Genomic DNA, 23,287 nt, shown 5'->3' on the forward strand with positions numbered 1-23,287 from the left:
GCAAAAGTCCTAAACCTGCAAACTGAGGCTCTGGTGACAATCTGATCTGGAAAAATCATTAATGACGATGATGACAAGGATGAAAACAAAGTATTAGTATTTGGAAAAACAAGCCCTGAACGCTGCTTTCATGCGATTTTTTAATGCATGTATTTTACATTTTTAGTGGCTATTTTTCTGCCCGTCTTTCCCCCACATTGTAACAACTCCAAAAACATCACTTGTGGACTCAGCAGGAAAAGGTCGACTGCTACAGTTTACCATAGCTCACTGACACCCATACTTGTCTGTTATGACAATGTGCTTCAAGCTTTTATGGAACTAACTCCCTCTAGAGGTAATAAGATGAGATGCTGCTGCTTCTTTGGCTGATGTCAACTGGGAGGTTTTCTCTCCCCAACACTGCCACTGAAATGAACATATGAGAGAAAGAGGGAGAGAGATCAGACCATCTTGTGCCTCTCCCCTTATCTACGTATCCTATAAGCTACCTGGTGCATCAAACAATTAGTTTCTGGAAGAATTTTTTTTGCCGATCAATGTCAAATTTCATAATTGACAATAAATATAGGACACTACAGGTTAACTGTTTGGCCACATTATTCAATTTACACTATTTCTGGTGTATATCTTAGAAACATCTGCACAATCCTTATTACTGGATATGCTGTGTATATCCTTATCACAGTAAGATCGTGGTAAAGTCAGTAATTCTCATAATGAAGCTCTTTTTTATTCTTTTTCATTCAGTTCTGATGTATTGGGCTGGGTGTCCAGGATGTGTTGAACCAAATTAAACTCAGTTTACTGGATTTTATTGATTAAAATGTCTTTTTTTGTGTGAAAAAAAACAAGGCACTGGAATTTGGCCAGGAATTTTGAGTTTTCTAACATTTAACACAACGATCAGTCTAAGCATAGAACAAATCATGTATATTAGTTAAAAAATATGAGTTGGGCAGCAGATGAGTCCATTCATTTCAGTCACATCATTGTTACATTCAGTTCATGTTAAACGATTTAAAGCATCACTGGAGGCACAATGACAGACAGGAATCCTGGAGAAGCTACAGTGCTCTCTCTCTCTCTCTCTCTCTCTCTCTCTCTCCCTCTCTCCCTCTCTCTCTCTGACGCGGAGGGCTTGCCCTCTAAATAAACTTTGGAGCTCACAGGGGGAGAGAGAGAGACAGAGAGACAGCAGTGGGCTGAAGTCATCAGCCGGCCGGCAGGAGGGGAGTGAATGGGTCCTGCATGCAAAGCAAAAAAGCGCTGAAACTGCGGAGATTTACTTTGGTTCAGTTGCCTGCGACAGCGAGCGAGAGGAGGTCTATGTGTTTGACAGCCAAAAGACCTACGAAACCTTCCACTTACAGATTTTTTTGTGTGATTACCAGTGTTGGTCCGTAAGTGGCTTTTACTTTTTGTACTTTAGTTGATGCTGAGATGAAGCCGAGACCCCCAATGCGCCTGGCACATTAGGGTACCCACACACACCGGGACGCACGGCGCATCTCCACTGAGAGAAAAGAGGAGAGGGGCGTAAGGTCAATTTGGAGTTCTTCACATGGATATTACATCTCAAACTTTTTGAGAGTGATGATAGTCATGAATGATAATCCCATCCATCTTTTTGACCAACACTAATGATTGATTTTGCTTTCCTCCGGCGCTCACCGGATGAGAATCAAGCTTTTTGGCGTGTTTGTTTGTTTTTTTGGAGGGAATGTTCTTTATCACAGCACGGATGACGGATCCCTGACTCAGTCTGGCTTTCTTGGCACATATGAAGATCCTATACAGGATGTTACAGTCTAAGCGGCCCAGGCATCATTGGGCCACAGTACACTACCATCACCACATATCACCACATAGCTGGGGGTCCTGCTGTGTCTAGGAATTATCTACCCTCCAAACTCTGCCTCCGTCTGGGGGAAGAAAACGGAATCTTATCCAATAAGTGATCTGGTGAACATTGACATTGGCTTTACGAGTCTCACCTCTGGGCTACTATGCAATTACAACTGATCTCCTTTGTTTTGATCATCTTGCACTGCATGGATTACACTGGTTGTCAGCAGCGCAGCAGCTCCAGACACCGGCAACATAAACGTGAGTAAAGTGTGGGACGGTGCTGCCCGGTGTTTGGTGCACACACTCAGCGCAGTTTATTTGTGTTCTTTTTTTTTTATTTATTTAGATATTTTTTGATTCAGAATTGATTGATCTACTTTACTCAGAGAGGCGTCAAGTCACAAATGTCTCCTGCCTCCATTCTACATCTTCAAATCAACACAACTGAGAATCCACTATTCAGTCTAGTTATCTAAATCAACACAAATTGTATTTAACATTGAATAATAAGTGATAGTAAGGCCCAATGTCATTCATCCAGTGCAGTAAATTGGTAGATTTATACCTGTAGGTGACCAAACAATTCAACTGTGCAATGCTCTTTTCAGTTTTTCTCTGACAAGATAATTACCAGTTTTTCCTGCTGTTTTTTTTTTCGCTCTTAATATAATTTAAAACCACAAGATCGAAAATCATCTCACTTTTGGCGGATAACATGAGTGACTGCATTGTTTTCCCGGATTATTATAAATTTATCAAAACTATTAAGATTACGGACATATTATTACTAATTTCCTCAACCTAAAGTTTCTGCATCATGGTGGTTATACTTTCCCACAGTTTAACTTTAAATGGCTTTAATAAAATGGAGAGTTCATCCTTGCATTGGTTGCTTTCGGCCCATTCCAGCGCATGCTCCAGTCAAATATTGCTTTCTTTCTCTGGTCCGTTCATGTCGTCATCTTCCTCATCCTCAGTCATCATCTTTATTCCGCTTTTTACGTGTTTCCCTCGAATCTTAATTGGATTAGTGAATTGTTCCGCGTGTCACCTGGAGCGTGCAGTGGCTGCTCTTTGCGCACAGTCTCCTGGTTCCCGTCGCTCTCTAGCGGTCAGAGCAGCAGACTTCAGGCACGCAGTGTGCTGCCCGGGTATCAGGGCCGATCTCCGTTCAACTGCATATTCACAGCTTTAATTCCCATATTTGGTGAAGTAACCTCCGTGTTGAGTTTGTTTCCTTGTCACATTTTGGAATTCAATTCGTTTCTTCGTATGTTGGCTGGGATCACACACAGTAGAGTGGCCTTCACAGTCATGTCAGTCAGAAATTGAACTCAGTATCATAATTTGTAATCATGTCCCATCCTGGTTTTATTACTGTTCAAAATCCGAGTTAATGCAAATTTGATAGTAGGTGCCATGAAAACTCCAGAGATGTTCCATATTGAAAACACTCTTAAGTCTGGTGGTATTTCATCTCCCATATATCTCCCTGGGGTCCAACATTATGTCTAATCTCTTGAGCTATCACCAGCCTTTTTCCATGACACTATGACACAAGTATCAATAAAGGATATCTTTCTATTCTTCCTACGCACACTTTATCGCTGAGGGTCTCCAGATGTGCTCTGTGACTGATTCTGTTAGAGAAGAGCAGTGATAACTGGAATATTCCATGCATCACTTGCCAGCGTGGCTGAAAACTGTCTGTGATCTACAATAATAGACCTAAGAAGTGATGTTTTTATCCTGGCCACCTGGAGCTGAAACTTCCCTCTACGTCTCCCTCTCTTTACATTTAATCACAGAACTGAAATGTGAAGTCTGGGCCTGAAAGAACTGTTTTTGTTTGTGGTTTTTATTCTTTACCTCATGACCACCAAAGTGGACATTTAAAAAAAAAAAAAAGTAGAGATTTGCAGCATCTGGGGTTAATGGTGTGTTTATTATGTAGTTTAAAAGGGTCCTGGGGTTATTTTTGCTATTGGTCGCTCTGTTCAAAGTAGTTGAGGTCCGACCTGAAGAACTGTGCATGGGTCATTTTGTTGTTCCATAGGCTGGCACGGCCTATATAAACCTTTTAAAACTGCAGCAAACTGATATATAATGACATCAGACATTTGATATAATGATAAAAAAGAAGAAAATGTACCACCTGTATGTAACAGGTTAATTATCCTCACTTAAATTTGTGTTTGAGCAGGATCTATAGACATTGTGGTGTCCACTTTATAGCCTACGCTGCGTCAAGACTCACAGATTCCCTCTTTTAAATGTTTATTTCCCCCTAAACAACATTAAAGAGCCTCTCAGCCCAGTGTGAGAGAGAGGCGAGCAGGAGGTTTGTTCTCTTAAATCATGCCCTGAGACTAACAATGTTAACTTTACTTTCTGTATTTTTTTTTTAATTACTATTAATTTCTCTTGGTTCAAAATTAGATGCAGAAAATGTGTTTTATGGACTGAAAAAGAATGAAAAACATTTTATGATACAGCAGATCCACATAGTCCCTCATGACATAATTAACTTGTGTAATTCACTTGCAGCACTACATTCATTTGCATTGAAACTGAACGTTTAGTTCACCTTTTGCAGTAAGGGGTAAACTCCTGCCTTTCCGGACTGACTCAGTACCCATTAATTGACTTCTTCCTTGGACGCAGATATCTAACACTTCCAGAGATATCAGGGAGGATGGAGGGATTAGTTAGTGAAGGGGTGAATGAGTACGGATTTCAGAGGGAAAGAAGGGGCTAAGAGTGAGATGGGAGTCAATGACCATTGAGTCAACTGGCCAAAATTACCATGCAGGGACTGAACCCGAGCTCCGAGCTTCCTGTCTGTGATGATGCATCCAAATGTTAAGGCATGTGGCTGCCTGGGTGCTAACAGTGGTGGTTATATATATTATATAGTTTATCAAGACAAGTCAGTTCAGTGGAAGATGGAGATGAGTTGATTTCAGTCTTGAGTTAAAGCTAAACGAAGGACGTGGATTATAAAAGGGGGATCATGTATGTCAAGTGGTGGAATCCGACATAGAGGCAGATATTCAATACCTTAATACTAGGCAAAATTTCTTTTTTTGGTTACTTCTATTTTGCAGCACAATTCTATTTTCTCCATGAACCATCTGTGTTTGTGTGTGTGCAGGCATGTGAATATGTTTATTCACATGTGACTTTGTTGGTATGTTATGCAAGATACCACTGTCCAACTGAGGTTTTGTTGGTGCAAGTGCGAGGGCAAGGCCAAATTCCTGCGTCTTAAGACTTCTGTGAATCAGGGCAGCTTGGCAGGAGCACATGTGGGCAAATGGACAGCAGTTGTAAAGATTGTCGAGATATTTCAAACAAAGTATCCATGATCTATGGTAAACTGGCAGCTAAACCCCGAACTTAGAGGGCCAGCTTAAAGCAAAGAGCAATAGATGCCAAGGCTGGAGAGGAAAACCAATTCCTTTGGCGCTTGCAGGGGTTGCTTTTGATTTGCCTACTATGTGTGACTACAGCAACATTTTCCAAACAATGCCTTTGGGAATGGAGTGCCAGTTCAGCATGGCTGCACAATATGTGAACTTCTCTCATGGATATTGCTTACATATTGACTTTATGTTAGAGGTGTCACTCCTGGTATACAAGTGAGCTGTAAAATGTTTGTCCCTGTGTTGATTTTCTCATTCCCCAAAGCCCTGTATCACCCTCCGTATTTAACTAAAGCATAGCATTTCTAACAGAGGAGTATGTAAAAGTCATGTCTTCACTGGGGAGGTTATACATTTACTGAAACATCAGGACAAGAAACTAAAATCATCCTCTATTAACTACCCAGCATCATGAATTTGTCGTGTGTATTGGGTGGCTTCTTTAAAGAGCATATACATCCACCATCCAACCACCCAAACCTTCTTACTCATTACTGTTTTTGTCCCCTAACTCCAATCAGATGAAAATCTGATGATTTACAGTCTTTGCCAGGAAACTTACTCTGAGAAACACTAAATTTATTTTTAATACAGGCTTTAAACTCTAAGTTTATTATAATCACTATCATATTTGAAATGCACATGCTGAGAGATATTAAAAAATGTCTGTGACAAGGCTGTCAACATATAATTAAAACAATTAAAACCTACAACCACAGCTTTCAACCATGGCAGACAACGTCTGGTGAATCATCCCACAAATTAGTGAAGAGTAGGGGATGAAAACCCGACTGTAAAATAAATCAGCATAAACTAAATACTACAGTACCTATGTACATGAATATAGTTGTAAACATAGTATAAAGAGCTGTGGTTAGTGCTGTGCTATCTGTCACTGCACTAAGACAGTACATGACAATGCCTATATAATCCTAATATACAATAATATATAATCCTGTAATCCTGTAAAAACACTTATGCATGTGAAATAATAACCCTTCATAACACAGTTGCCTTTCTGTTTTCCCTTCACTCTTGAAAAACATGGTACAACAACACTGTTAAGAAACATGCAGTTTGAGATTGTTTCCTTATTTCAAAAGAATTGTGGTAATTTATGAAGATTTTGTTTAAATTATTGTAATGCGCTTTGTTTTTTTTAGAATATCTAAAGCCATTTTTCACATACACAGTGATGCCACAGGACAGTCTGACGTGTCCTTTCTAGATTAGGGTTATCAACCTGATCCTGTTTTGTGCAGGGCATCATAGCATTAAAAAAATCATTAAACCAATAACAAAAATTAAAATATTCCTTTGTAATCTGCACCAATGAGAGTCTACTATTTGCCAAAACTTAGGTCAGGTGTTGATTGCTGGCTAGTGTGTAGGACTTAAAATGGCACTGCATAAATGAGGACACCGGGTATATATCCACTTCCTTAAATGTTTTGTGCAAAACGTGATCGATACAAGTTATCCATTAAGATAAATTCCGCTTTCATACTTTTAAAAGATATTTAATATTTTAGGTTTTCATACTTATCCCTCTGCTCCTATTAACAGAGATCTCTGGTGTGAGCTCAGGGTGCCAGCAGGGTGGCTGTCTGACCTGCTCTGACTACAATGGCTGCCTGTCCTGCAAGCCACGCTTCTTCATGCATTTGGAGAGGATTGGGATGAAGCAGATCGGGGTGTGCATGACTTCCTGTCCTCCGGGCTTTTATGGCACACGCTCCCCAGAAAGAAACACCTGCACAAGTAAGGAATAATGAGTACCAGACTGTATTTGTATAGTGCAGATTATTATTGAAAATGAGCCTTGCACTGCATGTTTCCAATTCAATGACTCTGTACGTGTGGCACTGGTAGTCAGATTCCTGTGTTATTAAGTGTCCTCTGAATGGATGGACATAAAACTCAGTATAGTCCTTTCTCATAGCAAACACACAGAGGAAAGTATCTCAAACTTGCCTTGAGTTAAATGTGGCCTCTTAACAGTGTTTTTCTTATATGTGACAAGCATAAGCACAAGAAGTCTAGTCTGCTCCAAGGCATTGTCAAAATATATGTCCTCCCTCCATATACATTTCTTTACAAGCAACAGCTTCAAGACCTGCTTGTGAAATATGGCATTATGTACACATGCAGCATGTACTCAAATAACTACAAAACTTGATAACTGTTAAGTATGTTTCCTTATGGCGACATTAAATTACATCAAGTGTTGCTTTACTTAAAATCATATATCACGAGCCATTCTGTAAAACATCAATCTGACTGCAGTGCCTCATATTCCTGACTGTATTCCCAGTGAGACATTCACACACGAACACACACACCCACACACACACTGCCAACCTGTATATTTAACAGGCAGGACACACTTGATAACTTATATGGTTTAAATAAACGCCGGCGGTGGGTCTGTATTTCTCTGTCAGAGTGCAGGTCGGAGTGCGACTCCTGCTTCAACAAGAACTTCTGCACACGTTGCCGAGTGGGATTCTACCTTCACCTGGGCAAGTGCCAGGAAAACTGCCCTGAAGGGCTGGTCCGAAGTGACACGCAGAGGGAGTGTGTTCCCAGTGAGTGTTTAGACTTCGTATTTATCAGGGACGGGGATAATACATGGAGTTTGCCTTTTCTTTAACTCTTTTTACCCTGTGTGTGTCCCACATTTGCCATTTACCAAACAATTCTGACTTTGGAATGAAGCATAAGTGTCACATAAAGCATGTCAATGTATTAAATTTGGCCACCATATTCACAAATACAGAACTGTGCTTTTGTATTTGTAGAGTGCCCTGCAGAGTGTGAGACGTGTGTGAGCAGTGAGACATGTACGCGGTGCCGGCCAGGCCTGTACCAGCTCAGTGGGACGTGCCACCATGTCTGTCCAGAGGACTACGAACCCAATGACAAACTCATGGAGTGCACAGCACAAGGTCAGTCCACTGTGTGCATGTGTGTGGATGTATCAGAGGAAAATAACCACCTAAGATGTCTGTCCTGTTGGTACTGGCCCAAGTTTGATATTAATGTTAGTGTAGAATGGCTACAACTGGCAACTAAGCCTGAAGAAAGGATATTAACCCCATGAACTTTATAAGACATAAAAACATTGAATTTCTAAACACTGAAGGTTCTCACCCTCACTTTCTCAATTTTTCCCATCAGTGCACTGTGAGGTGGGTGAATGGGGCGAGTGGAGCCCCTGCTCTCGGTCCGGTAGAACCTGCGGGTTCAAACGGGGCCAGGAGACCCGCACACGACAGGTCCTCCAGTACCCATCACCCTTTGGCAACCCCTGCCCTGAGATCTCAGAGATCAAAGAGTGCCTGGTCAAGAGGAGGAAATGTCTAGGTAAGGAAATGGTTGCGGTGTATTAGTATTCCAGTTATGGAGTAAATCCTGACTCAAGATCCTTGTGATCCAGTATTTGAACTGAAACTACCAAAAACCATTATTTTCAAAATGGGCAAACTCTAGACATTGTCTATTGTAGTTGCTGTTGACCCATGCACTCACTGCTGAAATTGGATTTTTGACACATGGCACGATTTCTACTCTCTATGAATTCCAGACCTTGCTGCTTCAGCTTGTACAATCAGAGCTAGTCGTTCTTCCGCTCAGGACTACGACTGTTTACTCAGAGGATTGTCATTGTGGTTGGAGTGAGGACAGTGGGGGGAACACACATGTGTGATGTTGCAATGGGTATGTTGTGTGTTTTCCCACGAGACCTCTTTGGATTTTTAAACAGTGAAACCACTTTCTTTGCTCCTAGTAAACAGGGAATAGCGTGATCATTTCTAATGAAGAGAGTGAAAACTGCTTTCAGACGGGCTTTTCTCTTTATAAAACCCGATGCTGTGGTGCATTTACGATCACTTTGTGTTATGTGTGTAATGCGTGTGTGTGGTTACTGAGCTGGTTGGCGGCTACGGCTGGATGTTTTTTAGCCTGGGCTCTGTGGTGTTAAATGACAGATCGCAGACAGGGTAGGAGGCTGAGATCCAGCCCCCTGGGGCCTCACACTTACAGAACAAACAGTGTGAGTGTATGTGTGTGTATGTGCATGTTTCTGTGTGTGTGTGTGTGTGTGCATGTGTGTGTGTGTGTGTGTGTGTGTGATGCAGCAGAAAAGCAGTTGACTCTGGAGCAGAAACAGCCAGCTCAACATCAACATCCTCCCCCTGGGAGGCACGCGGCGACCAGGGGATCAGTATTGGTTTATCCCCACAGCTGCCAATACACACACACACACACACACACACACACATGCATGCATACATACACACATGCAAACCAACACATGCACGCACAAATCCAGATACAGATAGACCCTCTCCATTTCAAACGAGTCAGACAAATGCACAAATTCAAACTCACACATTCACTTGGGCACAGCGAAAGCACACACATGCACATAGCTATACACACATTCTATCTTAGTCTCACTAAAATGACTTCACAGCCGTTGCTCTTGGTGGTAATTTGCGAAAAGAGTCAACTGGGTCGACGTGATTTGTAAGGCAGACTGTGAAATGTGCCCTCTGTCACCCCTGCTATCCCTCTCTCTCTCTCTCTCTCTCTCTCTCTCACTGTATCTCTCTACTGATCCATTCCCCCATCCTTGTCCCCTCCACACACACACACACACACACCCTACCACACCAAAGAAAACATAGACCCCCATATAAGCTCTCTGCTGGCGCTCCCAGTCAGTCGGGTCAGGGCTGAGACTTTAGTGTAGAGTTGACGGCTCTGTTGATCTAGCCTGAGCCTGGTGAAAAGGGGGTTACAGAGAGAGAAGAGGGGTGAATTGGAAAGAAAGAAAGAAAAAGAAAGCTGTGTGCAGTCTCACACATTACAGGCCCTCATTTATCGACGTTGTGATTACCCAGTTGCCCTTGCTCCAAGACCATCTGTGGCGAATGAGAGCTAATTATCTGCTTCGGCGCGTCCGCTCCTCGCTGTTTACGTTCTGCACACGCTAGGGGGTCAGTGGTACAACCTCAGAGAGCCCCCGGTAATCCTCCAGCAGCCCTCAGACACTGATACATCCTCCTCCTCCTTTTCCTTTCCTCCTCTTTTGCACTTTCTCCTTTTGCCTTCTCCTCCCCCACAATCCTGCCTCTCCTCCTTCCATTGTCTCCTCTCTACATTGTTTTGCACATGAGTCTACTATAAGGTTTTGCTCTGTTCATCCCATTACTCCTGTTTGTTCTAAACATTATTACTTATTTGTACTTGGCTGCTTTACTTACCATACTTTCCTAAACCCAAAATGCTTCCACATCCCATGGTAGGAAGAGATCTCTTAGTATGGACAGGAGGAGTGATTACAGGAATGTTCAGTGTTGGTGGTACATGGGCACGTGACCATTGTTTTAAGACACTTGAAACATTGTGAACCAATCCTTTAAGAATTTTCATACTCAAACTATGACCTTGAGTCTCAAATCTAGAAAATAATCCTCAATGTGTAAATAAAGGCAGCTTTTGTTGTACAATGAATAATTACATCCATCTGGCTTGTTATATATGCAATATATTTTACATGCTGTTAAATATGATACAATTTCACATCAAGTGCCTCCAGCTGACGCTAGTGTAAGTTTTACTAAAAACGCTCATTTATAGCCATTCTTTCTTAAAGAACTTAAAGTTTAGTTTGATGTCTTGGGAAATACAACTGCTTTATTGCCAAGAGTTCGATGAGAATTTTGATACCACCATTATGGTTCTTGATTAAATGAAGCTTGAGCCAACAGGTGATTAGCTTATCTTAGCATAAAGACGTAAAGCCGGGGAAAACAGCTGGCCTGTCTGTCCAAAGTTTTAAAAATCTGCCTACCAGAACCTTTAAAGCTCACAAACCATACAAAAATAAAAATGGCATGTTCTATGGGGAATTACGCGCCAGAACTAGGCTACTTTTCAGTGCTGGTTGGCAAATTGTCATAGCTTTAAACCAAGCCAGGCTAGCTTGTTTCCACTGCTTACATCCTTTGTGCTGGGCTACAGTAATCCACCCCTGGCTCCAGTTTCATATTTAATGCACAGATAGAGATCTTGTCATATAACTTTCGACAGGGAAACACATTCCCAAAATGTTGAACTATTCCTTTAAGTGTATCGCCTCCCATTCTACACAACCAGTACAAAACCACAACCTCCAGTTGGTCCTGATTAACCCGAAAATTATGTTTTAAATGAGGGAAATCATGTCAAAAAAGTTGTAAAACTGTAGGAGACATGTTGACATATTCAGGCTTAGAGTCAGAAAAACTTGGCTCTGTTCCCCTGTTATCCATAGCTAGAGATTGTGAATGTTTACACACACATCCTCATCCGCCGCGTCTCTCTCAAGTCAATGCTGGCTAATTTGTCCTTCGATGGACCTGCTGTTGACCTCTCTATCTCTGTTGCCGGATAGAACGTGTGCCCTCTGCAAACCTTAACCCCCTTTAACCCCTCCTCACACAGACCTATTACACACAGAGGAACATACTGTCAAGCAAGCTAGCTTCACCCGGTCAGTGAGGGGAGACTGATACACACATACATACACACACACACGTACATACATACATACACACACACACACACACACCCCCAGAGCCCCCCTCATGACATCCTGGCGGCCATGCGGCAGGCATTCCACTTGTGGGACAGCCCATAGCCTTTAATCCCAGCCTGGCTCCCGCCAAAAGCTCCCCGGACGACAGAACGCCTGCCACGGAGGATGTGCCACCATAAAACACACAGTGCTCCTCCAACCACAACACACACACACACACACACACACACACACATACACACATCCTCTTACCCTCAGTGCCCCTCTGCTCTCTCATTTCATCCCATCTTGTTGTTGAGTTTATTCGGTACTCGCCCTGGATTGTTTGCCATCTCTTCTGCTGCCTCTCTCTCTCTCTCGTTCTCTCTCTCTCTCCATGTCTGTTACACTAGCATGCTCACTCAGTCATTGTGCAAGCACAGACTTACACACACACACAGTGTGTCCCACCCAGTAAAGCCTCTCTCTGTGCTCTCAGAACACTGCATTGACTCCTGGCCTTTGTGAATGCACTGCAACAGGTTTCTAGATGTTACATTACAGCCACAGATAATTCAGCGAATCCACCCCAGTGGCTGTGTTTACACTCAGCAGGAAGGGATTTCAGGGGAATAACGGGATAACAGAATGACTCATTCCTGCATCCACTCATCCTTATCAACTAGAGATTATAGTAAATATTCTCAATTTGTACCACTGACAAACACTTAGCATCTGCACTAAATGTGGCTTTATTACCTAAGATAAGTTACAGAATAGGCTTTGAATCCACATTTACTATCATTTGAAATTAATCTCAATATTCATATTGTATTGATCTTAATAAACTTTTTACAGAGTATCCAGTCCACGGTACAAACTGAAAGACTGAATGAATGAATCTTAAGTGGAGCATGTAGTGTATAGTTTATGTACACACGTGTGACAGGTTGAAGAGTGACCACGGAGCGGGCTCTCTCACATTACAACAATATTAATGCCATTGTTATATTTTTGTACTTACTTTTATGAGCTATTCCCAGACAACAAAACAGTACTCCAGAGTTTGGTGTTAAATGATTCAGTTGCAGTTACATAAACTCAAAATACATTAGCTGAATAATTTGACATTGTGGGAAATATGTTTATTTGCTATGTTGATGAGAATTAAATGAAAAGGGTTTAAAAATCTGCCTACCTGCACTTCCAAAGCTGCTGGTGGCCAAGAAATAGTTACAGCCTTAATTATATAATACAATATTATGTTGGTGGGTCTGTTGTTAGACTTAGGACAGAGTAGCAGTTTCGCTCTGCTTTCAATAATCGCCTCCTGACTCCAGCTGAGTACTGTACAGACATGAGAGTGGTATTGATCTTCTCAATTAGCTCTTGTCAAGGAAGTGAATACGCATATGTTCCAAAATGTTGCGCTATTTCCCCTTGACTGCATTTACAAAAAATCTACTTACATACCAATAGGAAGCCCTTTAGTTTACTCTCGTGAAGTGCCTTTGCATCCTTATAGCATAATGTACCAGTTTTGGCCAAAACACTTTTAATTCAGACAAACTATTAAGTAAGATTTTCCTACATTTTTTTGATTTAAAGCTCATAAAACTGCAGCAACATTTTCATGTTTTGTCACCACAGCCAACCACTCATTGACTGCCAGTCTCAAACTCATTGACATTATTCATTAAAACTTGGCTTTTGGGAACGTGCTAAATGTCTATTGAAAATGTTCCAAAACTCCCAAAGGTGTCTCATTTGGGGACCATTACACACACGTCAACACACAGTTTACAAAAAGCCCATCGGAAACTGCTCCAACTAACCAAATGCAGGTTGGTTTGATAAACACTCTCCTAATCATCTCAACACTGGCATGGATTAGGTTTCTCCTCTGGCTCGACAAAAGCACGGGGGCTACAGTATGACTAATTCACTGAACTTGTAAATAGTTGTAAATGGTGTCAGGGCAGAGAAAACAATGAGAGGGAAGGGGACTTCCTGTGTTTATAGAGGATGGGGAGCAGACCCCGAATGAGTCAGTGCACCAGATTACTCCTCTGTCCGTCCATCCATCCATGCATCCACCCATCTTCACTATCTTTGATTATAAATTACTTACTTTTTACAATCTTGCAGTTAAACACTGTGCTTCCATACTATGTTCCTATATGCACTCATCTCCTGTCCTCTTGTCCTTGTATTATTTCTAGAAGAGGATTAAACCCAGTGGGCAGGTAGAGCTTTGTATCACTAACCCAGACTGTGTGGGTTAGACATGGTCCCTGGTTCAACCAGAGCCCAGGCTTGATTTAGAGAGATTTAGAGATTTAGCAGACGGAGAGGGAAAGGATGACCATAGGGGGTCAAACATGAAGCGGACAGGAGGGAGACAGAGAGAGACCTCTTTCTCTCTCTCGCTTTATCTCTCTTTCTCTCTCTCCCTGTGTCTGTGCCTACTGCCTACTTCAGCAGTTTCACAATCCCCGACTGGCCGGTCAGCCAACCAGCCAAGCAGGCCGTGCTGCTCCGTTCCACTCACACACGAACAGCAGCAGTACAACAACAGGAAAGGGCCTCCTCTGCTTTCACTTGCAGGTCCTGTCTCCAACCTCCCTGGGGTTGGATCTTGTTATTATCATTAATAACTGTAGCTCGAGCAGAGATAAACCTTCAGCATTCCAAAACTCTTGGTTTTGTTTATGAGATGGTGTTGCAAGAACAGATAAATTGGGGGTCTATTTAAAGGTTTTCTATTTTGGACAAAGGTCTGCTCATCACAGGCAGAGGGCTGCTGTCTGTGATTAGAGACTGGCATCTAGTGGTGAATACAGAGCATTGCTGTGACCAGTGCTGCACTGCAACTGCACCCTGTGATGTGTTCATGGTGTGTTCACTCACCCTCAACAGTACGACTTTTATTTATAGGTATTTTTGTCATGAGGTGGTTTTAATCATTTACAGGCTGATACATAGATTAGTTGAGTCCTGTGAATCACAGTTATTAAAAAAAATCAATGGCAGTAAACAGGATACAGAGAAAAGTAAAGCATTTTATTAACTGAATACTACCTCCTGAAACTGATGAGGAGATGAAGGAGAGCTTTATTATCTCCTTAGTAGTTTACTAATCTGTCATTTACGTTTCTGAAATTCCAGGAGGACGGAAGAAGAATGAGCGAAGAGAACGGAGGAACCGCAACAACCGGAAAGATAAAGAGAACCAAGAGGGGCGACGGGAGAGGAAGAGAGAGAGGGAGCGAGAGAGGGAGAGAGACACAGGTGAACGTGAGGACTCTGAGAACAGGAACAAAACAGAGCACAGGCATCGCAGAGGCCACGACACAGAGCCAGTCTCCACTGAAAGCCGCCTCGTACAGTAGAGCCCTGGACAGACAGAAGTCCAGCGCCTCCCCATCCTCCTCCTGTTATCCTCCCATTCTTTCTTCTCCAAAACTACTCCACCCTCACCCACTGTTCACTCTCCTCGACCCCTCTCTGCAGGGGTGTTGCTGCTACCAGTATGATTTGAATATAATGTTTATGCACAAGCGGGATGGGGCACATTCAGCCACAAGGCTTGGGCCACTAAGGACTTTAAAAAGTCTTTTTTTTCTACTCTGTAGCTTCTACTCCTTCACTTCCACCACTGAGAGTGTGTGTCTGTTGAAAAGTGCAGGAGACACCGCTGTTGGGACTGAAGAACAAAGTGAGAAATGTCTGTGACTGTGTGGAGGACTGGCAGACAGACGGACAGAGAGACAAAGACATTATACTATGTGCTTGTTGATATGGTTATTTAATGGGGCCCTGGTACAACATTGCGCGTCTTGGTTTTTGAATGTAGATTTGCAACATTATGTAGAACAATTGTTTATTATTGTTGTTCCTGTTCTTTAGATCTCTTTATTTTATTTGGTGCAGAATTTGTAAAGAAAAAGTAAGAATGAGTTTGCTATTGCCATCTTGTTACATCTTCATAATCACTGCAAATGACACATGTGGGAGAACCTGCATGCTGGGAATCAAAGGAGTACGGTCAAAAACTGAAAACCATTAACGTGTGTTCTGTATGTCTTGGAAAAAAGCTAGTTTTATCCAGATACATTATACAATCTAATCAACCATTGGTTTTTCTTTTTGTGTAAATGGAATCTGTGCTCTCAGTAAAGCTCCTTGACTAGGAATCAAAAGCACCTGTATGTCAAATAAAACTATAATGGGTTTGTACCAGTGTCTGATATCTGTTTCCTCATCTGCCTGTCATCTTGTGCAATCCAATTGTCACATTATTGTTTGCTGATTCAAAGGTTGCTGTGGGCTCATTAGGGTGAATACTGTAGTGACAGTACCATAGGCAGAGCTGATAATGAATAATATTTTTTTTGGCAGCAAGGAAGCTCTATCATTTCTTAAATAGCTCTTCTAATATACCAACGATGACTTGTTCCTCAGCACACATTATGATTCAACCATAAAGTTTAAGTAAATCAAGCATAAGGGAGTTCTTATTGTTTCACTCAAAATCCATAGTAGTGATTATTAGTTTTTTGCTGAGAAAATAAGCTATAGCAACTACCATTGTGTACCTCCAACTTCACAGAAAGATCTGTTTTGTTTTCATATTAATAAATTCAAGTGTATAATTAATTTGAATCATGTATCTGATCTCAAGTTGCATGCATTAGAAGTTTGTCAGTGAAGCTGATTTGGTAAAATGAAGGTTGACCAATTTGATCCGGATTGATCTGCTTAGGTTTCATGAACAGTGTCGGCTTTAGATGTAAACTGTAAAGCCGAATTATTTTTGAGTAACGAAAACCAGAGATAATAATTTTTAAAGCTAAATTTTTTATTGGTGGAGTGAGTATTTTGCTCATCAGTAACATCTATTTGCAACAACAGGCATGATGACAGTATTTCCCCCTCATTCATTCAGCAAAGAAATCCCCACTAATGCAGACTGTACATGAAAATATATGGATTTATCCACTTTCAAAATATAGATAAGTCACAGTACAGTATGTACACAAATCATAGTTGGATGATAAAGCCATGTTTGAAAAGGAGAGGGAAATTATATAGAGAGGTCCACGCTTAAAAGCAGGATGCCTGAATCAAGATGGCCCTACTGCTAACACAAAAACAAAAGAGGAAACACTGTGACAGATCTTGAGATTTGCCCAGATGCCTTTTAAGTTAAGACAGAACAAATTATCAATCACAGCTGCTGTTTGTTTTCAACTAACTTAATGGCTCCTATTCACTTCATGTTAGCCACAAAATCCTCGCCCTTCTTGATAGAAGCCTTCAGCTCACTCATGGCGTCAGCCACCAGCTTCTCCTCGAAGGCGGACAGCTTGCCCAGTCCAAGGTTCTTCTCAATGCCGTTCTTCCCCAGGAGAAGAGGTGTGGAGAAGTACTTGCACTCTGTCTCCTCAGACCTGACATAGGCACACTCCACCACACCTTCCTTTCCATTCATGGCGTCCAAGACGGAGAAGGTGAAGCGGGCCCCAGCATAGGCCATGGAGAGGGTAGCAGATCCAGCTCCGGCCTTGGCCTTGACCACCTCTGTGCCAGCCTCCTGGATCCTACCGGTCAGAGCGGACAGCTGGTCAGCAGGGAACTCTACCTTTGGTGTGCACTGGGAAATAAGGGGAATGATGGTCTTCCCAGCATGACCTCCAATGACTGGTACGCTGACACGAGCTGGGTCGAGGCCTTTGAGGTCTGCCACGAAGGCGTTTGCTCTGACAATGTCCAGGGTTGTGACACCAAACACTCTGTTGGGGTTGTAGACTCCATGCTTCTTCATGACCTCTGATGTAATAGGGATGGTGGAGTTGACAGGGTTGGCAATGACACAGATCATAGCCTCGGGGCAGTTGCGGGCGCAGGCATCGGCCAAGATGGCTACAATGGTGGCGTTGGTGTTGAAAAGGTCATCACGGGTCATGCCAGGTTTTCTGGGCACACCGGCGGGGATGACCACGACGTCGCAGCCCTGCAGAGCAGCATCCAGTTGGTCGGCGCCCATGTGGCCGCTCACCTGGGCCCGTGTCTCGATGTGGCTGAGATCTGCAGCCACCCCGGGGGTGTGAGCGATATCATACAGGGAGAGTTGACTCACCAAGGGGCTATTCTTGAGGAGCAGAGACAGCGGCTGGCCTATGCCGCCTGACGCTCCTAGCACCGCCACCTTGGCGTTGTTCTGCGACGAGGTGGACAGGCTCCGAGCGAAGCTGACGGTAGGTCTGACGGCACGGGAAAACATTTTGTATCTGTTACTTCTTTTCTTACTTTACTGGAAACAAAAATACTGTAAGAGCCCCTCTCCTCTGTGACACCAACGTCCTCTAGCCACGAGCGAACAGGAAGACTCGCCAACTGTCATGCGTCGAGAATATGGTCGTGCGATATTACGTCAAATTGCGTCAGCGCGTACTGTTACGTCGTCGTCTTTATCAGCTTCATTTTTCGGAGGAAAACAAAGCCAGATAACACTGGAAGTCGGTAAATTAGCATTGGAAATTAGTGTCTTTGCAGGAGTTAGAACTGTACACCAGATCGGCTCAACAAAATCTAAAGGTACGGTATGCACGCTGTCGTTGCAATGTCCCTGTCGTGACAAAATGCTTATTGCTGTTTACGTCGCTCTGCTAAAATAAGCTAGCGCCGTCATATGAACGCCGTCTATTTGCTGGAGTCAGAGTGCTGCCATCAGCCTAGCCAGCTTTAGCTACAACAGGTCTCATTGTTATGATCGCTTTGCCAGTCGAGAGATCCCTTTGTGCTCTTTGACTCGTGTTTGCACTTGTAATAGTAACAATAAACGGCCTGCTTTTTGATAGTTAGCTGCTAAGTGTCTAACGTTAGCTAAACTAGTTTGCTCATAGACTGTCACCAATCTCTGTGGATATTAGATTGTTAGCTGTTTATTTGACTCGAGTGAGGGTAGCTGTGTTCATCAATAGCTCTGTCACAAGGCCAGCTGGGTTAGCACAAATTGTAACACTAGGCTGACACAGTTTAACAGAGCAGCTCTTTGTTCCACAGACTTAAGTGAACACGCAAGTTACATATCAGTCATCGCTAGCATAAGTGAATTAACGCTAATTTGAAGCTAATCGGTTTTAACATCAGGCTTTGTTTACATAAGGACGAGCTGGACATTGTGTATCGTACTTGTACTGACTTCCAATAAAGTCTGAAAACAATTACATTTTCACCCACCGCTCTTTTCCTTTTGGCAGTGGCACATTTGAAGGTCCATCAGCTCTCCTAATGATACATCAGCATTAAAGGCACTTCCAGTAAGTATCAAATATCATGCATGTCAGCCTTGTTTGAGGTCACAGGTGGCATATAGACCATATCATTCAATATTTATAATTTTTCGTCTCGGGACACATTGCTATTTAGTGACAGTGACTTGTAGTTGAGTATTAAATGTGATGTTAAATTTGAAGCCATCGGCAGAAAAATAATAGTACTTTCAATTGCAAATTATACATCTCACTTGAATTTCTGATCATATGTGTGGATCTAAAGACAACAATCATAATATTAATGATTTTGAAAACGGATTTCTCTTTTTCAAATTGAATAGTGGTGATGAAAGAACAGATAGTTATCCTAACATGCTCACTATAACCTTATATTAATAATTGTCCTAATAATTTATCCTTTCCTCAGTACTTCCTTAGGATGGCTAGTTGTGGGGAGGTAGACCACTCTGTTAGCTCGCTTCCATCCAGTAAGAAAGGCAACAGTGGTGGTGGAAGTGGGAACAGTGCAGAATCCTCATGCTCGGGCTCCAGCAACTCATCCCCAGCCCTGTCTGTACCAGAGTGTGCCATCTGTCTGCAGAGCTGCGTCCACCCAGTCCAACTGCCATGCCATCACGTCTTCTGTTTCCTTTGTGTGAAGGGAGCGTCCTGGCAGAGCAAACGCTGTGCTCTCTGTAGACAGGAAGTGCCAGATGACTTCCTGGAAAGGCCTACACTTCTTTCTCCAGAGGAGCTGAAAGCATCAGCGGGAGGTCGGGGTGGGGCAGCAAGTGATCACGCCTGGTATTATGAGGGCCGTAATGGTTGGTGGCAGTATGATGAGCGAACCAGCCGCGAGCTGGAGGACGCTTTCTCCAAGGGCAAGAAAACGGCAGAAATGCTGATTGCTGGTTTTTTGTATGTAGCCGACTTGGAGAACATGGTGCAGTACAGGCGCAATGAGCACGGTCGTAGACGCAAGATGAAGAGGGACGTTTTGGATATCCCCAAGAAGGGAGTGGCAGGACTGCGTTTGGACACTGAGAGTGTTGCTGGGGCCATCGGGGCAGCAGGTCGAGAAAACTCTGCCGATGGGGCTGATACCACAGTATCTGGTGTACAGCAGCAGGTTACAGGTATCCCCGCTACTGTTACAGCCCCTCCAGCTACTGCCAGACCTCCCACCTCCCTTGGTGGTCAGCCTGGTAGCAGCAGCAGCCCCACTCTGGAGGATGCTCTCTCCCAGCTGCAAATCAGCCCCAGGCCCACACCCTCTCATGAGCGGTCTGAGGTTGGGGAAGGAGAGGAAGAAGACGAGGACGAGGAGGCCTCGCCCTCCAGGTCCTCTGACCCTCACACTTCCGTGGACGAGTCTGGCTCCGGAGACTGGAGCGACGATGAGGAAGAGGAGGATGAAGAAGAGGAGGGGGGAGATGGAGAGCGTGTGGAGCCCTGGGAGGATAGGCCACGGAGGCAAAGACTGAATCCAGAGGACAGAGCCCCTCCTGGTGCTGAGTCCGCCTCTCCCTCGTCTTCATCCAGTAGCAGTGGAAGGTCCAGAATGCCTGATGGCCAGTGTACAGTGACTGAAGTGTGAAGTTGTCATTGATACCATCATCACCAAATGGCTATGTTCCATTTCATTAATTTATTCCTCACTGTCTGCTGCCGTTCACTCTGTCACGGATCAGCTGTAGGTGCTTTGCTCTGTACAAGAGAAACTAAGCACAACACACTCCATGGTTTTAGGTAAACAACTCACCTTAGCGATCAAACTTTGGTGCCTCTTTTTGGCTCACAGTGATCTGGATGTATCTGTATGATTTGTTTGTCAGTCTCATGCAGTGTATAGGCAGACTTCAGAGATAATGTTGGGTTTTATGCTCTAGCACTGAGCGTTCTAATACTGAGACAGGAGGTCCAGCTTGGTAAACAGCCAGACTGATACACCATCTTGTTGTGAGCCATGAAATGCCATAATTGTCCACCCAGCACATCATGTGAGGTAGGTGTAACAGACTTACTGTGGTAAGCTGCCACCAGTCTGCTCACTTTGTGCCATTTGGTAGCAGGCATATCGAGTCTGTTAAAAGGTAAAAGTGACAAGCCAACCTGCTTCTCCCAATCGAAGGTATTGTTGTTTTGAAATGTTTGATCCTAATACACAGAAGGGTTCCGGAAAGCTCAGCCAGATCTGTGACATTCAAGAGAGAAAGCATCAATGGGGATGTTACTCCTGGAAATGGAACTGCATCTTTATCATTATCATGAATGGCTGCATTCTGATCATCTACACTTTTAACTCTCTCAGCTAACATAGCACGCAGATTTGGGCTTATAAGAGCTCAGGTCATATGACTGCTCTTGCAAAGAATTTAATCCTTGATAACTTGTTCCCAAACTCCACCCTACCTAAATGATTTCATTAATTCAGATTTAACTAATGATGAAGCCTTTCCTTCAAAAATTTTTAAATGTTGCTGTAAACTTGTGGGGTGTGTCCTTTCGGATTGTGGTTTGAAGAAAGTATTCAGGTTGTTTATCCAGATAAAGAAAGGACACCGAGAGGTACTTACTGACGCTCCTAAGTTATGTGGGTATTTAATCTTCCTCCTTAATGTACTACAACACTGTAGTGTAACTCAGGAGCCCACAGGACTATCTGGCTACCTGCTTAGGTTTTGTCGTTTGATTTCACTTAACCTGCAGCTTTCTGAAATTCTAAAATCTATTGTGATTACAAATTCTCTTTTAAATTAATGCACATAATACAAGTACATATTAAATTTATTTCAACCTTTCCCTGTTTATAATGATTGGCATTTTAATGTGAAGTATCAGTGTTTTCTTTTAAAGCAGCGGAGGCCTCTGTTGCCTCATTAGTATTCATATTGTCCCTGACTTAAGTATTCTCAATTGGTGTGTTTCTAAAGTTTTGTGATTTGTGCATGTTTGAAGAGAGAGTTATTTAAACACTACTGGTCGGCAGGATGTTGAGAATTGATATTTTCGGGTTGAGTAAATGTTTTTAATTTGTGTTTGTTTCTTATGGTTGTAAATCCTCTTATGTATGATGTCTGAAGCAGTAAGAGAACAAGAACATGCCATTGCTATTGGCCATCCTGCAGAGATTTCAAGTCATGTTGTTTTTTTATTTTTATTTCTTACATGCTTACATCATCATTTCAGTCTTAGACTTTCCATTCTGAAGAATAAAATTTGTGTAACAGTTTTTGCTTGGCAACTTTTTTTTTTTGTTACATGATTTGTAATTTAAGAATAAATTGTGTCATTTCATCATCCTAAAGGGATATTTTTTCGCTCTCGTCTCTGATTATAATTATATTTTCACTTTCACAGTTTACTGAGAGAATTTATGCTAGTTTGCTTTTTCTTTAAGACATATCTGTCTTGAGTGTTACATAAGTAGGACAATCAATGGGCCCATTGTAGGTAAGATTTCACCCCTTTTTCTCTGAACTTCCACCTGAAGAGATATTTCTAAGGGAAGGAAAATCACATTCTTCCTACTGACTAAGAGACAGAAGTATTCAGTATCTGTTCTTCATAACATTTGCAGAATAAGATGAAATCTTTATGGTTTCCATAAATAGCTAACAATACATAACAGGATTAACAAGAAATAAACCATTTACCAATTTATAATATCCAGAGTATGTAACCACTTCTCTTCCTATAATCAGAGACCATATAAAGAAGTGTTTTATGTGCTGTCTTTCCTTCACTCACCTTGGAGGTGTTTGGTATTCTGGCCACAGCAGGTATCAGCTCTCCAGCTGGATGTCTGGCCAGGAAACATGACCTCTAGAAGGGGAACAGGAGATAAAGGCCTGGTATCGTCCAGGGACCTGTCCTGTTCTTGCCATTTCAGTCTGTGCACATTTGTGCTTTTGCAACACCTCATTTGCTGTATGGACTCATTTTAAATGTGCAATGAAAAATGAGCTACAAATTGGTGCCTAACCTTACAAAGCATTCAGTATGTGCAGTATATTTTAACTGGTTTAATTTGGCCCTGTGCTCCAACATCCACATGTATTGATGAGTCATTGTGTAGCCAAGAGCAGCCAAGACACCCGAAAGAATAGACAGAGCGCAGTGATGATTAAAGCCACAGTGACACACAATGACCTGTCAAAAGG

General features: G+C 42.6%; 4 protein-coding genes across 4 annotated transcripts in view; 3 read left to right on the forward strand and 1 right to left on the reverse strand.

Moving 5' to 3' along the window:
* The window catches only part of LOC139204990 (exostosin-1a-like), a 436,963-nt gene that overhangs the window by 255,095 nt on the left and 158,581 nt on the right, over positions 1-23,287 (forward strand). The window lies entirely within an intron of this gene.
* rspo3 (R-spondin 3) lies at positions 1,209-16,008 on the forward strand. The gene is made up of 6 exons (XM_070835198.1): positions 1,209-2,109; positions 6,843-7,037; positions 7,721-7,864; positions 8,078-8,224; positions 8,457-8,642; positions 15,013-16,008. The coding sequence occupies exons 1-6, from the start codon at positions 2,010-2,012 to the stop codon at positions 15,234-15,236; spliced, it is 996 nt and encodes a 331-aa protein (XP_070691299.1). The 5' UTR covers positions 1,209-2,009; the 3' UTR covers positions 15,237-16,008.
* Positions 16,685-18,238, reverse strand: mdh2 (malate dehydrogenase 2, NAD (mitochondrial)). The gene has a single exon (XM_070834959.1). The coding sequence runs from the start codon at positions 18,128-18,130 to the stop codon at positions 17,117-17,119; it is 1,014 nt and encodes a 337-aa protein (XP_070691060.1). The 5' UTR covers positions 18,131-18,238; the 3' UTR covers positions 16,685-17,116.
* Positions 18,331-22,421, forward strand: LOC139204926 (E3 ubiquitin-protein ligase rnf146-like). Its single transcript, XM_070834958.1, has 3 exons — positions 18,331-18,444; positions 19,110-19,169; positions 19,552-22,421. The coding sequence occupies exon 3, from the start codon at positions 19,564-19,566 to the stop codon at positions 20,719-20,721; it is 1,158 nt and encodes a 385-aa protein (XP_070691059.1). The 5' UTR covers positions 18,331-18,444; positions 19,110-19,169; positions 19,552-19,563; the 3' UTR covers positions 20,722-22,421.

The sequence above is a fragment of the Pempheris klunzingeri genome, chromosome 8 (genome assembly GCF_042242105.1).
Source record: "Pempheris klunzingeri isolate RE-2024b chromosome 8, fPemKlu1.hap1, whole genome shotgun sequence".
NCBI lineage: Eukaryota > Metazoa > Chordata > Actinopteri > Acropomatiformes > Pempheridae > Pempheris > Pempheris klunzingeri.

What these genes read in the sequence shown, in the direction of transcription:
- LOC139204926 (XM_070834958.1), top strand. Translation starts at nt 19,564, where the DNA reads ATGGCTAGTTGTGGGGAGGTAGACCACTCTGTTAGCTCGCTTCCATCC.
- rspo3 (XM_070835198.1), top strand. Translation starts at nt 2,010, where the DNA reads ATGCAATTACAACTGATCTCCTTTGTTTTGATCATCTTGCACTGCATG. An exon ending in CAGACACCGGCAACATAAAC is followed by an intron (nt 2,110 to 6,842) that starts GTGAGTAAAGTG and finishes TCCTATTAACAG; the next exon opens with AGATCTCTGGTGTGAGCTCA. An exon ending in CATGGAGTGCACAGCACAAG is followed by an intron (nt 8,225 to 8,456) that starts GTCAGTCCACTG and finishes TTTTCCCATCAG; the next exon opens with TGCACTGTGAGGTGGGTGAA.
- mdh2 (XM_070834959.1), bottom strand. Translation starts at nt 18,130, where the DNA reads ATGTTTTCCCGTGCCGTCAGACCTACCGTCAGCTTCGCTCGGAGCCTG.